The sequence below is a fragment of the Periophthalmus magnuspinnatus genome, chromosome 1 (genome assembly GCF_009829125.3).
Source record: "Periophthalmus magnuspinnatus isolate fPerMag1 chromosome 1, fPerMag1.2.pri, whole genome shotgun sequence".
NCBI lineage: Eukaryota > Metazoa > Chordata > Actinopteri > Gobiiformes > Gobiidae > Periophthalmus > Periophthalmus magnuspinnatus.
The window spans coordinates 6,752,619-6,770,998 of NC_047126.1; the positions used below are offsets into that span (position 1 = coordinate 6,752,619).

General features: G+C 39.8%; 2 protein-coding genes across 2 annotated transcripts in view; one reads left to right on the top strand and one right to left on the bottom strand.

Annotated features, from left to right (window-relative positions):
* LOC117372178 (uncharacterized) overlaps window positions 1-18,209 on the bottom strand; it is a 57,476-nt gene extending 39,267 nt beyond the window's left edge. The window contains exons 1-9 of the mRNA XM_033967944.2: window positions 18,150-18,209; window positions 8,802-8,894; window positions 8,235-8,253; window positions 8,097-8,133; window positions 5,764-5,883; window positions 1,783-1,982; window positions 1,080-1,183; window positions 895-1,007; window positions 46-267 (exon numbers count right to left, since the gene is read on the bottom strand). Coding sequence (XP_033823835.2) covers window positions 46-267; window positions 895-1,007; window positions 1,080-1,183; window positions 1,783-1,982; window positions 5,764-5,883; window positions 8,097-8,133; window positions 8,235-8,253; window positions 8,802-8,871 — 885 coding nt within the window. The 5' untranslated portion in view covers window positions 8,872-8,894; window positions 18,150-18,209. The remainder of the gene's footprint in view (window positions 1-45; window positions 268-894; window positions 1,008-1,079; window positions 1,184-1,782; window positions 1,983-5,763; window positions 5,884-8,096; window positions 8,134-8,234; window positions 8,254-8,801; window positions 8,895-18,149) is intronic.
* The window catches only part of LOC117376602 (bifunctional apoptosis regulator-like), a 131,058-nt gene that overhangs the window by 69,992 nt on the left and 42,686 nt on the right, over window positions 1-18,380 (top strand). The gene's annotated exons all lie outside the window — the stretch shown is intronic.

Here is an 18,380-nt window from a genome sequence, read left to right on the forward strand (position 1 = left end):
GAGGACTGTGAGAAGCACTAGCTCACACACAAAAGTAAACATTACCTGGTTGATAGAGGGCTGGGCTGTGGTTGTCTGGTAGGGTCCCACTGTGGAATAGCTGTACTCAGCAGAGGTCCTGTTGTGGCCGATCCCGGGAGTGGGATGTGGATGTCCCATCATGCTGTTGAACACCAGGTGCAGGGTCCCGTTGTCCAGACCAGCCACCCCCGGACTGAGCAGGAGCTCAGCCTTCTGCTCTGGGGTCAGGAGATCCAGAACCTCCAACTAATGTGCAGCAGCAAAGAGTCATGTGATATAATTCATCAGGTTTAAAACACTATCAATTGTGCTTAGAGGGACATATTCTGCTAAAAAAAAAAACCTGAGATCTTTTAAACATCTGGTCATTTTGATATCATATAAAAACATAAGGATTATGTCAAGTCAAGCTTAAAGTGCCTTCACTATGCAGTCTCTACTGCTGAGAAGTAGGTCCACAGACTATAAAACTGAAAACCAGGTGCTAAAACATAACATTTTATTTACTTGCATATGTCTGTCTGTTCCTCTCCCCTTTGTTTCTCCAGACCCCACTCTGCCTCCCTCTCACACTGCCGTCTTCAGACCCCGTCCCTCTCACTCTCTCCTTTACTCCTCCAGATCCTTCTTCCACCTCACTGTCCCCTTTAGTCCCCCAGACACCCCTTCATTCTCTTCGTTCTCTGGACACTCCCATCATTCTTCTCTTTAGTTGTCTACACCGCGCCCCTCCTCTCTCACTCTCCCCTTTCGTCCTCCAGACCCTGCTCCTCCTTCCCCTCACTCTCCAGTCACTGCCCAGTATCTATCAAATTTTAAATAATCTCATTAAGGTGTGGACTTTCAGGACATTGGAGAATCTAACACACTTACTCCACTGAAGTACATGTTGAGTGTGGAGAAGTCCTTTATTCGGGCCATGGCCTTAAACGCACCAAAGTTCTTCATGAGCCAGTCTATGCTGTTCTGCTGCGGCTCCACACAGCCTGAAATCATCACATGCATGTCAGCAGATGTCATTCAAACAGCACTTATTTAAACGTATGACAGGGCCGCACCTGCCACGCCGTCCCGGGAGAGGAAGGGGTACAGGAAGAAGTCATAGATCCACCTCTGTCGCATTGGGTCCATGTCGGAGAAGTACTCACTCATCTCCTGCACCCTGGACAACACAGATTTAAAAGAGTTATTACCACGTACTGGCTTCAATAAAAAGACGTAAGACAACAATAAATAAGAGAAACACAAGAAATATCTCAAGATTTCCAAAATTTGTTACAGAAATTCAGACAAAAGGTGCGCTGAGTAACTTTGGTCCACTACTGACTTGTCTCTATGGCAATATTACTGTTAGTTCAAAGGGACATTTTGCTTTGTGGGGACTAAAAGGTAAATCAAAACTGTTTATTAAGCTGTTTCAATATCAACAACATGGTTTAATGTGAAGATATGGGCTAATTTAGTTTAGGTATTTATAAAATTGTGGGGACTGAAATCTGTACACACACTCACATCATGGGGAACTGCTTCCTTTAAATTGGTTAGGGTTAATCTCACCAAGAAGAATGGAAACTCAACATATGCGTGTGTTGGTAGGTGCTAGTATTCGTACATGACTTTGTGTGAGTGTGAGTGCTTGCATGAGTTGGTAGGTGGAGCAGCTAAAGTTCTTGGAGCTCTGGCAAGATGGCAGTTGTTTGGATATAGTGGACTTGGTGTGAGTGTGTGTGTTTACATGAATGAGGAGGTGTGTGTGCTTACATGAGTTGGTAGGTGGAGCAGCTGAAGTTCTTGGTGCTCAGACAGGACAGCAGCTGCTTGGACACAGACTGGAGCAGAGGTTTCATCTTCACCTCCAGCCACATGTTCACCAACGCCTCATTCTGCAGAGGCTCATGCATCAGGCTCATCTCCAGCTCCCCCTGCAGGCTCAGCACGGGCACTCCCCTCACACTGGTGCGCTGGGGAGACAATGGGCTGTGTTCATGTGACGTCACGACATTTTAAAATCCCTAAAGTTGTTTAAAAGTGAGCTGGAGCTGGAGGACAGACCAGAAATAAATAATGATATGGTATAACATTTGTGGATCATAAGTTTGGATATTTTTTGTGAATTGTCTGAGAATTAGGAAGTGTGTGATTCGTATGTTAGAATTTTGCCATCATGGTAACGCTAACTGCTATGGCTCTGAGGGTCCTTGGGTTCAAACAGTTCAAAGTGCACCCCTGTCACGTCGATGGGTGACATCTTTGCCTTTTCTTTTAGTCGTTTTGGTTGTCAAAGAAGAGATGTTTTTTCCTTCATCTCCAAAGACAGCTAACCAGGGGCAACACCAGGGGGGCTTGATTAAAAATCTTCAAATGGCAACCAAAAACTGTTCAAAATGAGACTACAATAAAAACAAAATAATTCCATATTCAATTTCATAACAGGTCAATCGCTATGTAGCTGGTTAGCCTCCGCAATGCTTTTGAACTCCTCATATTTACATTTTTTGAAAAGTCATTGAATAGAAAATTGACTTCCAGAGCGGGTGGTCACTGTTCAGCTCCATATGACATTTTTCAACAAGGAGATACTGTATTGACATATTCTTGTTCTTTATTGTTTGTGTTTTGTTTAAATAGAAAGGGCACAAAAAGTGAATGCATTTTCTGTGTGTGTTTTTTTCTGTTGTGGATCATTTAAAATTTAGACCTCTGGTTTATTTAAAAACTCGTATTGAATGCTCGAAATGCATACAGAAACTGAGGAATAACTCTGAACCTTTTAAAGCAGACCTATACTGCAAAATGGACTTATTGTTCAAACATGCACAAATCTTTCCAAATCTTTAATTGCTTATTTTCAAGTGGCCATTTTGCCTATCAACTCCCTTTATCACCAGCACCGGTTCACACCCACTGCTCTGCACTTACTTCAGTCTCCAATCTTATTTTCTTAATGGTATAATATGGGTAGGATTCAGCAGCGTCATGTAGTCATTTTGGCACAAATGGGAAAAGAAGCCCCAACTTGCTAGTGTGATCTGCAGCTATCCATTGCTGGTGCCGACAGCTACACAGCTCTTTGTTATGATAACTTAAATGGTGACATCAGCTCCCATTGGGCACCACAGTTTTCTAATGCAGAAGTTAGCAGTCTTGTTTCTTTTATTAAGTAGTTTTAGATAAATATTGTGATGTAAAATGTGCCAAAATTTAACCACAGGTGTTATAGATTATAACTATAGACCAGATACAAGCACAATTGGTCTTCTTTAAAATTAGCTGGTTCTGTTTTTTTTTTTGTTTTTTTTTACATTTTTAAGACAATAAAATCTGGGACAGTGCCTTTTTATTTTCCATTTAAAAAGAAACTGTACGTTTATGTAATCACACTAGGTTATATATTACATGTTGTTTGTTCAGCAGAGAAGCCAAGCCTACTTAAATCCACTGAGACCAGTTAACAAGCAAATAGAATGGTTGCCATTTTCCTGTAAATCTCTGAAGGTCCTTTTAATCTAACCTTTGTATTAACTATATCCGGAGAGACTCACAAAGGGTCATATATCAGTTTTTGATGGATGATTTGAATTTAGGTATGGAATAGGTTGGGCTCACATACGTCACACCTTTCTAAAATGTCAATAGAGCTGGAGGACAAGTCACAATTTTATAATGGAATTTGCTGTTTAACGATTGAATTGCAAATGTTAGTTTATGGTTATACATCCTAGATCACACAGAGTTGGTGTTGTGAGGTTTAAGACATGTTAGAATGCTGTTACTTCCTCAAAAACATATCCGGAGTTGTGTCTTGTTTCATTTACATGTTTGAGTAATCCTATTATTAACCTGTCTACATTTCCAAAGCTCAAAATGCTCTGTTCCACCTTGTGATGTCACATAGTAGTAGTTTTCAAGCTACCTTTTACTTTTAGTACTATAGAGATTGGCAATTTCAAAACTGACACTAAATGATTCTAGTGAAGGTATATGGAGCTTCCTGTATTACCACATGGCCTCACAAGGTGGAACAGAGCGTTTTGAGCTTTGGAGTGTTTTTTGTTTGAGAGAAGAACTAAAATATGCAGGGTTTGCGTGTTAAACATGAGTGAATGAAACAAAACACAACTCCAGGTTTGTTTGTGATGAGGAAACAAAATTATAACATTAAAACAGCACAATATGGGAGCTTCAATATTTATAAAGATAAGGTTGGACATTGAGCCTTCTCTTAAGTTCGGATATGTCTTTCAAACCAGTAAATCTAGAGTGATAAACCAATACTCTCTGTATTGACATTATGACAACACTGTATCTAGATTGTGAAATGTGCACCCTTCAAGGAAATGAACAGGGCATCACAGCAGCATTCCTTTCTAAGAAGGAACACTAAACCTGAATCTGGGGAGTAACTTAGCACAGAGAGCAAGCTGAGCAGGAACGTGTGTACTTTTTCTTTGTACTGTATTACTGGAAAAATTTTGGTTATTTTTTGCAATGCGACTTAAGTCGTAGAAGGTTGAACAATATTGTAGATTTATAAGAGCTTTTGTGGTTTAAATCTGGTTTTGAATTATTGTGTCAGTGGGATTGTCTATCGTGACAGGCCTAATTGTTTTTGGTGAATATTTCATTTTCAAAGCAGTAAAAGGTAACATGTTGATCTAAATATGTATGTGTTAGCAGTTAATACCCCATACATATGTAATACCCGCTCTTTAAACAGGATTATAGATGTTTTAACAGCATGATGAACATATGCATGCACGATAACCATATACATTTAAATATATAAACATATTAGATTTAAAAACAGCATACATTTAAACAACAAAGACATCTGTGAAATAATATCAATGAGTTAAGACTGGTAGCAATTTTAAATCAAAGTGAATCAAGACTTCTCATTTTTCCATTGTATATTCTATTGTAATATTTGTAACGTTACTGACTTGCATACATTGAATGTGACCTCATGGTTTTGTTTCCAATAGCCCTTTTCTATCCATGTTGGGCACTTGAAAAGCTTTCACCAAGGGACCATTCACCCATTCACACGCAAATTAGTACACACATAGTAAACCCATATCTTCAGGTTAATACTCTGCCTACTGTTTCAGACAATTCTAGGGATGATTTTCATATTCAGATGGAGGCATATATCCATATTGAGATATGATAAAAAAAACAACTTGATCTTGCTAGAACAACAAACTTCTGCTTAACAACAATAGACATTTTCCTGTCCTCATCTTCATTAGATATTATAGGCATATACAATGTTGTGACGTCATCTGAAACCCGGCGATATTCATCTTATGCCGGAAGTTGCTGTGGGCGCCGCAATTGTCATTTGGTTTGTATTATTTTGCATGAGGCTGCCGATCTTGACAGCAAATAAGTTTTATAGGGACTACAGAGGTGTTTTAAAGCCTCCAGAGAATTGGAGAAGTGTTGTGTTGTTGCTCACATGAACATAGAACGGTTTGCACAAATGAACCTACTTTATATCAGATTTTAGCAGCAAAACCTTTACCAAATTCTCGACTGAAATGAATGGGATTCCTGCTTAACCGGAAGTGCCACCACAAAGAATGAGAAGTTTAGTTGCATTTACAGCAAAAGTGGACGGGGCCAAATGATCTGTCCAATAATATGGGACCCCTTGATACGAGTAACTATTCTACCACCACGACCACACCATCTGCCCATAAAAATCCCCTGTAGAGTGAGTCACTTGAGTGTGAGTACCATGAAGGTGTAGATGTCCATGAGAGCCTCCATGATAGAGTGCAGCCTGTTGAGGTGGTCAGACCCAGTGTCCGTAGAGGGCAGCCCCACACACTGAAGGAAGCGCTCCGCTGGGTCCATCTGAAACAGCAACAGCAGATCAAGTAGAAGTTAAAGCGCATATGACAGGTTTTCATGTTTTTATCATTCAGATTTGGTTTGGTGGAATAGTACCTGTGGTCAATATTTATCATTGTTTTACTTCAGGTAAGTGTCCGTTTGTGGAAAGAAGAGTTAAGAAGAAAAGTACCAAAATACAGGAAGTAGCACTGAGTTGGGAGTACCTTTTTTGGAAAATCTTAAATATAATGACTATGTTTTAGTGAAATGAGTAGTCTAACCTGTCAAATGTGACTAAAGTGTCACTCAAGTAAAACATTATGGCAGAGTAGGAGTGGTAGCATTTCAGCTATGTGGTAAACAAATAATATGTAAAGCACTCAGAACGTTTTTATTTAAGTAAACAGCAACTTAGGTTATGGTGTAAAAAAACTTCAGATATGTCAGTAAGGATAAGCATTAGCCATACTACAAAGTACAGCTTAGTTTAGGGCTGAGAATTGCACATGTACAGTACCTTACAGTTTGTTTTGATACTAATGATACGACAGCGTTGCATTTCTACATCATAACCCATAACATATTTAAATTGTGTACATTTGAAAAAAAAAAAACTATACTCTATCAGTAGCACTGCTGAAGTATCATTGCTCCAGAGCTCTTGAGATCTAATGCTTTGACTCTTCACATTTTGTTTAGTATAAAAGCAGCTGGTCTTGTTGTGGATGCTGAAGCACCTGTGGGTCAGAGGGCACCGAGCCTCTCCCAGCTAAGTAATGCTGGCAAAAGTTCATCAAAAGAAAACATCTAAAGACCACACCTGTTAGCATGGAACAATTATTTTTCTTTTCCAAACAGGTTATAAAAACAGATCATATTAAGATTTTCATTAAACTGTAAAAAGCTATAATTTTAGATATGATCAATATATCTTCACCTATTTTGACATGAACGAATCTTGCTGAAGTTTTCTAAAACATGACTGAGACATTAAACATGTTTTATGTCTCAGTCTACCAAAATTTGTATTAGTGGTTTAATTATTTTCTTTAGATTATAAGGGTTCATATGGGGCAACAGCAGAAAGGAGACGTCAGCCAAAGATTTGGTATTGTTGGTATTTATATGTAGAAATAAACTCATGATTCACATGTTTGGCTATATTGTTTCCTGGTATCTTTTTCTGCATAAATAGTAGTTTTTGGATAAACTTGTGCAGGAGTAGTTTTGTGAGCGAATTGCGATGGAAATTTAAGTATATTCATGTTAAAAAAATTAAAAAATTATTCTTTTCATACGTCTTTGTGCAAATGCAGAGACCCAGGCTAGACATTAACATGTGTGAACGTTCTGTTCGATTCCTCCAAAAAAGCTTTTGTTGTCTTATCTGTCCTCAGCTGTAAAATTTAATTATCTCATGGGTGTGAAACAAAAGTCACTCTGCCCTGAAATGTATGTAGGTAGCTTTCTGGTATAAATATTCAGAGCTCAGATGCTCGGGAGGGGACTAGGGAACCAGGGGGAGAGATGTTCTAGGAGAGAGACTCAGAGAGACTTGGGGCAGTGGAAGGCCACCAGTCTGTGTCCAGGGGAGGTCTGGGCCTTGTCCATGTCTGCTCTAACAAAAATACATTTTTTTGTATTTCATGAGTCACCAGGGTTCACAAATGGTTGCCTTTTCATCAAGAGTTGTAATTTTTCCACCGCAACAGTTTGGTCAGATACATAGAGATGCCAAATAGCTTTGAAAATTTTTACCATGGCCCTTTTAGTCGAATACTCGCTCAGCAGCACATGTTTAGTCGACCAAGAATGTCTTTAGTTGCCTACAGGCCTAATGGCATCTGTAGCAGATGCCATTAGGCATCTTTTTAAGACTTTAAGAGTCTTTAGTCTTAAATTATATTTAGTCATGATAATGTAATCAACCAAATCCATAAGACATGTAGTTAACCAGAAAATTATATTTATTTTATTTTAATGATGATGGTGATGTGATTAGTACAAGGACGCTGGAGATGCAGCGTTTACGTCTGGTCTGATTTGAGGCTCTGGGAATTGAATAAACAGGTAAAGTAGAGACTTCCTTTTTTTGTTTTGTTTTCATAAATTGACAAAATTATGATGATTTAATTTTTTTCTTTTGATTTTGTTTTAGTCAAGAAAAATATGACAATGCTTGCTCCCTGTGGTTGCAGTCATGTCTCACCCTGGAGCAGTGATGGGCAGCTCACCTGTGCACAGGTTACTCCAGTCGGGCAGGATCCATGACTGCTCAGAAACAGAGACAAAACAGGTGATGAGAAGACCACTCAGAGCACACTGTGTTTAACTATGCTTTTCTTTTGTTACAGTCACAATAGTAGTCTTACCTCAGAGATTCTGAAGTCCCTGTGGAGAGATGGAGAGATACAGTCACATGAGTGAGACACAAGGCTACGTACATTATTCTTAAAGGGCCAGAACCCGTTTTTGTATTTGAGCACAATATGTCCTGCCCCAGTACAGATATATGATCACAGGAAAAGTCTGCACTGGTCTGACACTGCGAAAAGTCTTTATAAACTCATTGTAGGGACTAATTAGGATACTACATAAGGTAAGTGAGAAATAACTTTGGACCAGTGCAAATCTTTTAAAATGACAATTTTTTTCCCATTTTTAAGAGAGTAAAAATCAGGTACAGTGCCTTTAAGATACGAGTTAGCAGTAAGGTGTTTTTTCTCTATTGATGTCTATAATGCTGTTACGTCACAAATATTTAATTTTGTAAGCTTACCAAAATTGGACAATGCACAGGTATATTTTTGTGCATAAAATATGTATGAAATTACTATGGTGTGTATATGTATGTGTGCATGTGTGTGTGCGTTTGTGTCCGTGTGTGTGTGTGTGTGTGTGTGTGTGTGCGCGCGCGTTTGTGTGTGTGTGTGTCGTACCCCAACATAGCAGCAGGACGTAGAGTAGAAGGAACAGGCCATGTGATCTCATCATGTGACGGTGGGTCATGTGACTGCTCTCATGGGCCAGAGCTGTGGAGGGACACATCTTGTTATCATAGATCACAAAACATCAAGCCAACACAAACATTAAGCTCACAAGTCTAATCTGATCAGACAAGCTATGCTGTATTGTGAACATTTTACAGTCATTTAGAATTATTTATTGTTGCATCATTATGAGGAAAAAACATTAGAACTTGGGTGGGCAGGTTTTTTGGTGGTGGGTTGAAGTTATAAGCCATTAAGCCGTTAATGGAAAATTTTGTTAATATTTTCAGTAGCAGGTTTTGATCCCCGTTGTGTGCAGCTCACACTTAGCCAGAGGGAGCAGAGTTATTTGCAGGGCGGCCACATTTGGCCCCCCAAGCCCAACGTTGCCTACCACAGGTGTAAAATGTTAAATTTAGAACATTTAGAGGTACATTTGTACATGTTCTGTAATTCACCATGTGACTTTGCAGCATCTTATATATTCCACTATCAACCCCAACTTAAAGCTGCACTATGCAGTTTTTCTGGTGCAAGGTTTAGGAGTTGCTCATGTCCACAGTATGGTATTAAACTATTTCCACTATTTCACAGCAGGTGAGGCCATCAAACAAAGTTACAGGTTAGATCTGCTGGGAGTAAGAATGCAAGTAATTTATTTATCCGATAAAGATACCTGTAATAGAGTAAATGCAAAACAGGTAAAGTTGCATGGCATATTTAACAACTAACATTTGACACATTAGTTACATAAAAACCTCCCGTTCACTGTTATCACTCATTCTATGTCCGGTGTCATCTGTCTGTTAGAGAATGTGTCCTTCGCTAACAGACAGGTCCAACAGGAGGTAGAGGACAGATCTACTTTCATGTTTCAAACCAAATGTTTAACAATGGCTTTCATTAGGTATGAGATGTGTGGAGATGGCCATTTTGCTACAAACCATAAAGATATATCTGTTTATATGGCTAAGAGAATGGATTCTGTGATTCCTGGAGTATGGGGGATAGTTTAAGTACAGTGAAAATAAGGACAGATGCAAATGACTTAACTTTATGAATGAAACAACCAAGTCGCCTCAGTCACCCGCTCCTCCATCACTACCTCAGTCACCTCCATCACTACCTCAGTCACCTCCATCACTACCTCAGTCACCTCCATCACTACCTCAGTCACCCGCTCCTGCATCACTACCTCAGTCACCTCCATCACTACCTCAGTCACCTGCATCACTACCTCAGTCACCCGCTCCTCCATCACTACCTCAGTCACCTCCATCACTACCTCAGTCACCTCCATGACTACCTCAGTCACCTCCATCACTACCTCAGTCACCTCCATCACTACCTCAGTCACCTCCATCACTACCTCAGTCACCTCCATCACTACCTCAGTCACCCGCACCTCCATCACTACCTCAGTCACCCGCTCCTCCATCACTACCTCAGTCACCTCCATCACTACCTCAGTCACCTCCATCACTACCTCAGTCACCTCCATCACTACCTCAGTCACCCGCTCCTCCATCACTACCTCAGTCACCTGCATCACTACCTCAGTCACCTGCATCACTACCTCAGTCACCTGCATCACTACCTCAGTCACCTCCATCACTACCTCAGTCACCTCCATCACTACCTCAGTCACCTCCATCACTACCTCAGTTACCCGCTCCTGCATCACTATCTCAGTCACCTCCATCACTACCTCAGTCACCTCCATCACTACCTCAGTCACCTCCATCACTACCTCAGTTACCCGCTCCTGCATCACTACCTCAGTCACCTGCATCACTACCTCAGTCACCTGCTCCTCCATCACTACCTCAGTCACCTCCATCACTACCTCAGTCACCTGCTCCGCCATCACTACCTCAGTCACCTGCATCAGTATCTGAGTCACCTTCTCCTCCATCACTACCTCAGTCACCTCCATCACTACCTCAGTCACCTGCATCACTACCTCAGTCACCTGCATCACTACCTCAGTCACCTGCATCACTACCTCAGTCACCTGCTCCTCCATCACTACCTCAGTCACCTCCATCACTATCACAGTTACCCGCTCCTCTATCTCTACCTCACTCACCCGCTCCTCCATCACTACCTCAGTCACCTCCATCACTACCTCAGTCACCTCCATCACTACCTCAGTCACCTCCATCACTACCTCAGTCACCTCCATCACTACCTCAGTCACCTGCTCCGCCATCACTACCTCAGTCACCTGCTCCGCCATCACTACCTCAGTCACCTTCTCCTCCATCACTACCTCAGTTACCTGCATCACTACCTCAGTCACCTGCTCCTCCATCACTACCTCAGTCACCTCCATAACTACCTCAGTCACCTCCATCACTACCTCAGTCACCTCCATCACTACCTCAGTCACCTCCATCACTACCTCAGTTACCCGCTCCTCTATCTCTACCTCGGTCACCCGCTCCTCCATCACTACCTCAGTCACCTTCATCACTACCTCAGTCACCTTCTCCTCCATCACTACCTCAGTCACCTCCTCCTCCATCACTACCTCAGTCACCTCCATCACTACCTCAGTCACCTCCATCACTACCTCAGTCACCTCCATCACTACCTCAGTCACCTGCTCCGCCATCACTACCTCAGTCACCTACATCACTAACTCAGTCATCTGCTCCTACTTCACTACATGAATCACTTCCATTACTACCTCAGTCACCAACTCCAGCCACGTGCTCCTCCATCACTACCTACCTTAGTCACTTCCATCACTACCTTAGTCACCCACTTCCACATCACTAACTCAGGCACATCCATCACTTGTTCCTCCATCACTACTATTTATTTATAGTATTTTCACAACTTTTTCGAATTTTCAAATCCTCATGGCACCGAAAGTTAAGTTGGCTTTGTAAGATTTAGCCTAACCCCACTCTATACCTGCACTAGCGCTGCTCCAGCTGTCATCACGCTGATTGTTTAAAACTGATCATGCAGTGCATGTTTCTGTCATTACATGGCGGGCAACACTGAGCAAGAATTTTAAAAACTTGTCATGATGCACCATCTGAACACAGGTCATTGAAACCAATACAACACCATCTTTGATTAATCATCCACATCTTATTTTAGTCCCATGGTCCACAGGCTCCCTGAGTGTAGACTGACCGGCATGAGGGTGTGGCTCCATACAGGCATAAATGACCTTTGGTTCAGTGTTTCACAGATGGCAAACAATAGATGCATGAGTGAAAAGAATGCTTTGAGAACAGCAGAAACTCTGCACCTACTCGAGTCAGCCGTAGACAAAGCAGTGAGTGCTTACATTCACACGAGGAGCCAAGACTGGGGCGGGCCAGGACACTTTAAAGAACTATTGTTAAACATAAAAATGAGCCTCACTCAAAAGAGCAGCAGGATCACAGTCCTGTAAAGATGACAGAATACTGCACTTTAATCTGCAGATAGATTGAATCAATTAAATCTTGAATACAGGAGAATAAAGATCACTCAAACATGCATGAGTCACTTTAAATACAACTTCAGAGGGCCAATGAGAAGGAAACAACTGTAACATGGTTAAAAGCTCTAAACGTAAAAAGTTTGTCACTATAAAATAAGACCTTTTTTTTTTATTTAACCTTTATTTAACCAGGAAGGTCCCATTGAGATTAAAAACCTTTTTCAAGGGAGTCCTGGCCAAGAGGCAGCACATTTCAAAACAAGTACATACAAACAAACAATGTTAAAATTGCATAAATCATGAAAAACAGTTGCACATAATCAAGGCAGTCTGTAAGGCTTTGAGTTTAGTTTTGAAAACATTTAAGGACAACAGTTCAGTCAGTTTCCAGTCTTTCTGCAGCAAGTTCCAAGTAAAAGGTGCAGAGTGAACAAAGGCTTTCTTCCCCAGCTCTGTGCGGGCAAAAGGAACTGATCATTTGATCGCAAGGAGTAAGAGCCACTATTTTTCCTTGTGATCAAAGTACAAATATAAGGTGGCAGCAATCCAAGTATGGCTTTGTAAATAAAAGTGTACCAATGCCCCTGCCTTCTAGTGGTCAGAGAGGGCCATTCTACTCTTAAGTACAAGTCACAGTGATGGGTCATAGATCTACAGTTGGTAATAAACCTCAGGGAAGCATGATACATTGTGTCCAACATTAGAAAGTTTTATGCAAATTGTTAATAAACATGCCCCTTTATGGAAATTCAGAATTAAGGGCAATTAAGAAAATCCCTGGTTTTCACAGACACTCGCAGAAAGCATACAGCATACACAAGCGTAACAGAGTATGGGACAAGGCGAGACAAACTGATACTTCCACTGATTGGTCTGTTTAAAAACAGACCAATCAGCTTTACTCGCGTAAGAGTATTGAACTAAATATTAGTCAAATAGAAGTTAAAGTGTAGTGTCAGAAAACTACTTTGGAAAGCACAGTTTCTTCAGAAAGTCCATATTGTGAATGTAATTGAGTACCACCCACCTCCGATAATCAATATATTATATCAACCTTTTCTGTTATTCTAAATATGCTGTGTCACCTTGAAGTCAATGGGTGACGTAGCATATGTTGTACACCTGCGGGAGGACGAGTACAGTGTGGAGTACCCTGAGAAGTTCAGCCACAAGGAACAAATTATAGCCCAAATTAATCACGATCAATCAATCAAAGAATACAGGAGTCAAATGATATAAAACAGGACGCAGCACAGGGAAGTACAAAGAAGCCAAGAATACACGCTTCACTAATACTTTTTAAAGACCTTTAAAGTTTTTATCTCCTTTCAGATGGGAGATTGACAGGTAGAGAAGCCAATCAAGGACACACACGGCACATTCACAGAACAAGAATGGCTGCTTACTGTTGATCCATTCTTTTTTGTAATAACTTTTACTCACATTCCATTAACATATTTTTGAACAAGTGAAGTAAATGACAGACACTCTTGCGTGAACTGACAGCTCAGGCCAAAGACAGTGCCACACCCCCAAAACCTCCCATATGCGTACATGGGAAAACATAACATAAATACTTACAAGGACTTTAGTCGACTACAGCTCACCTAAAAAAACCCTCACCTCAGATTCAATTTAGTGCTTCACCCATTGATTCTGCAGAAATGTGTGATGTTTTTCAGTCCTGTCCAGAAATCTTCTTCCTACTGTTGTCCCACATATATCCTTATAATCTAAATAAAATGATAAGTTGACTAATACAAGTTTTGGTCAATTAAATCCATCGACCAATTAATCAACTAAACGGCTAAAGGACTACAGCCCTAGAAATTAGAGTTTCTTTAAAATGATAGATGACCAATGAGCTCCTCTGTCTTTCACTAAAATAAACAAACCTGACCGAAAGTTTGGCCTGAGATACAGAGGAGCATGTGACCAGATTGAGAGTCTTTATGTAGAGAGTATAGAGAGAGAACCAGTCTGGATTCAAGGCTAAGAGTACACTTCAGCTCAAATCTGGGAGAAAACTCCGAGCAGCTGACAACACAAGCAAAACTTATTTAGTGTCCCATTTCAGCAGATGTCAACAGAAACCATACACTATTCTTTGCATGCCCGCTGACTGTGCTCCACATGCTAAAGTAAGTAAACATAGTAAAGTAAAAGTATTTTTCCTTTTCAAATATTTAAGTGGAACTAAACACTTACACCTACTAAACACCCATAACCACATTTCAAACAGAGCTGATAAACTGGACAGTACCTGGGGACTAAAGCAGAGAGTGGGGGAAGGGGGGTATCTACACTCCAAACTCCGCCCCTGCAAGTAGGTGTTTGTTATCAGAAACACTTGACCATAATCAGGGCAGTCCTGTGTCCTTTTTTACCAGAAAGGTGCAATTTTACCTAGTTTTCACTAAAGTTGACAAAAAATGACTAAGTAGATAATGCTATTAAAACACTACATACACAGTTTAGTAGTAGAAAAAAGTGGATTTAGTGTTAAGTTCCACTTTAAGGCAAAGGCACGTCACAGATTCAGGTGAAGGTCAAGAGAAAGACAGACTTTCTCAAACATGAATGAAAGAAAGCACAATATAGAAGCTTCCTGACAGATCCATAACATACCCTGGAGCTTTTGTACAAACACTAGCACTGCTTCACTTTCCCCTGGCCCAGTCTAATGTTACCCCACACACACTCCTCAGTCAGAGTCAACACAATGAGTTTGCTTTGGATGACTGTGCACACACACCACAGTAAACACCTGCACCACCAAAGAAACCATCAAAAACATGGCTAATATTGACTCATTCACACTGATGGATTTAACAGAGTCATTAGGGTTGGGTCCATGACTTGTGATTGTATGCCCTCACATGACACAGTGATAAAGCGTGTGCAGTATAGTCCTGATATAGTAAAGATAACGGACTGTGACATGGTTGTGGTAGATGGTCTCACACCAAGGTGCCCCTGACACTGTCTCTGCCCTATGGATGATGATACTAAATGATAGGACAGCACGATTAACCGCAAATGAATCTAAATTGCAGTATGAATGGAAACAATTAGCAAATCACAAGGGTTGCAATTATTTAAGGAGTGCCCCAGGGCAGCGGTGGCTACAATAGTACTATCTTCATTCCTGCCTCAAACTACAAAATCACCCGTCTTATTTTACATAAAAACTGCTAATCCTGTAGTTTAGTTTCCTGTACAAACATGTTGTGAGATGTGATTCTTGTATTAGTTTGTCAGTTCAGATTTCAGTCTTTTTGTCAGTTCTTCTTCATTTAAAATGTAAACTTTAAACATCGCAAAGCTTGTCAGAAAAATCGTAATTAGATTTTTTTTCCCCAAATCGTTCAGCCCTACTTAATTGGCTAAGCAGTCTAAAGCTAAGCTAACTGCTTAGACTCAAAACAGAGGAAGGGAAACTATTAGTTAGTTTAGTACTTGTATCATAAAGTATGAGCATGGCTTTAAATGTACTGGAAAAATGAGTTGAATACAGTACTCATTTTTTATTTTTGAAGAAAAAGTCCTACTATTTCAAATGTACACTTTTCAATTCAAATAAGTAGTAAGCTAGCCTCCGAATATGTCTAATAAAATGTGCAGATAATACACACTGATACATTAGACTCTTCCCCGAGATTGACTTTTACTATACCAGTCCATTCTGTTGGTTCCACACACCTGTAATATACACACAGCTCACACTAAGCCATTTCTATGAACAGTATTTATCCAGGAATGACAAGTATGTGTGCCTATTGCTTCATATTTGGACCTTTGCGTAGGCTATATCTCTGTATTTGCCAGGGAAAAGTTCACAATGGATGGTACATACATAGGCCTGGTGCTGCTCTGTATAAGAAGCAGCAGAGACAGGCTGAAAGCTCTGTCTGCACTCTCAACTCATAACTGCATAAGCTACAGTCCTAATATTTACAGAGTAGAAAACATTTGAATATAAGGAAATTACACCTGATTATTGTTGTGTGCAAAAAGTGAAAAGTAGTTTATTTTAAAGGGTTTGCAGCTGTCTATAATTATTCTACACTTACCTAACATATTCCTGGCATCTCAATTATTAACTACAAGTGCCTTTTGTTAAATGCAAAATTGAGTGACAAAGCAATTAATCTATCCAGCATTTATTTCATTAAGGATGTTTTATAATGTTTTTTAAATGTCAGACAATTTTAAAATCATCCAGATTCCTGTGACTTTGCATTTTTTATTATCTCTAAGCGGTAAAATAAAGTCATCTGCTTCTTCTGAAAGTTCACGCTTAACTGTGATTGGTTAAATCCAGTGGCCCCTCACTAAGTGTCTTACTGTAGTGGGTGAGAGAAAGTGTCTGTGTCTGAGCATAGATCTGCATTAAATAGAGAAATAGTGAATCTGAGTACCACCAGAAGAAGCCTGAGTATGTTAAATAAAGCTTGTAAAAGTAAAGCTAAAATCCAATTATTATGAGGGGCGAGATGTGTTGTATTTGATGTATGTACCATATGTTTACAGGTCTTTCATCCACCTACAAAAACAGTTACTCTTACTCAACATCAGCCTGTCCAGGGATGACAGGTGGAAACTAGTATTTATACTTTAACCTGGCACCGTACATGTTTCCTGTTTTTTTAAGGTCAACGTAATGTCATGCACTGTCCCTGTCTAAATAAAAGCATACTATAACATCCAGGTAAAACTAAAACAAGTGTTGAGGGAAGAAAAAAGATGTGTGATTTACTATAAACCCACAACATGTAACAGACAGACTATAAAAACAATTGTACGCACACACACGCAGACACACGCAGACACACACATTCAGGCTAGCAGCGTATTCGGAGGACCCTCTAAAATCACAGTATAAATCCTAACAGTGGGAGCTAATGCGAATCCTCACACAATAGCACAACCTGATCACACTACTCCTTCCTCTGTATCTAAAGCAGAACATTAAGCTTTGCAATGTTACTTAAAAGTACTTAAAAAGTCAACAGCCATTTTGAATTTTCACTATAACCACTAAAATGTTAAATGTTGTTTCAAGACTAGTGGTCAGGTGATAAAACGCAACAAATGACCCCTGAAAATCATTATACTATTTTATTAGTTAAAAAGAAATGACAAAAAAAAGTTTTAGATTTTAGAGCTTAATTTCTAGTTATCAAATTTCCTTGAGTGATACATTTTGGAGGAAATTCAGAGAGGTAGGTTTAAATTAAAATTCAAAAATGTGACAATGACCCCTGAAAATCATTATATTATTTTGTTATTTTAAAAAAAAGAGAGAGAAAAAAACGTTTTAGATTTTAGATCTCAATTTACAGTTATCAAATTTCCTTGACTGATACATTTAAGGAAATTCAGACAGATAGGTCTAAATTTAACTTTAAAATTAAGGGCAAGGCAAGTTTATTTGTATAGCACAATTCATACACAAGGTAATTCAGAGTGCTTTACAGAATAAGAAAGACATTTAAATCACAGTACAACAAATCAAAACATAAATAATCACAAATAATCATCTTAAAATTAACATTCAAGGAGAAAAGTGCAGAGTAAAAGCCATAAAGTAGGTTTTAGTCATCTCATAAGACTGAAGCGGAAAGAATTTTAACCCATAGTTTTAGATATCACTGATTATTTTTTGTAGTTTAGTTTTCTCTAGTTTTCACCAGCAAAAATATTACATTGACAAAAATTCACAAAACATATGTTAGTAGAAAAATCTATCCACAAATCTACCCATATTTGTCTTACTGGTAGCTGTTACTGCCAGTCTATTTGTGCTATTATTGCAGTAAAGATCAGTGGTATTAAAGTGAACGTCTTACCTGTCGTCAGTGCAGTGTGTTGTGCTATATGCTAAATGCTTGTGACTGTGCTTCAGGTGCAGTATGAGCCTACCTCCAGTCTAACTCCAGTCTCCGGGCGTGGTGTGACAGCAGTCCCGGGGGAAGGATCTCCTCTGCTGGGACCAATAGAGACGAGGGCTGCTAGAGTCCTCCAGTGAGGGGAACCAGCCTAGGAAACGCAAACAACAATTTACACTGCACTATTATGGC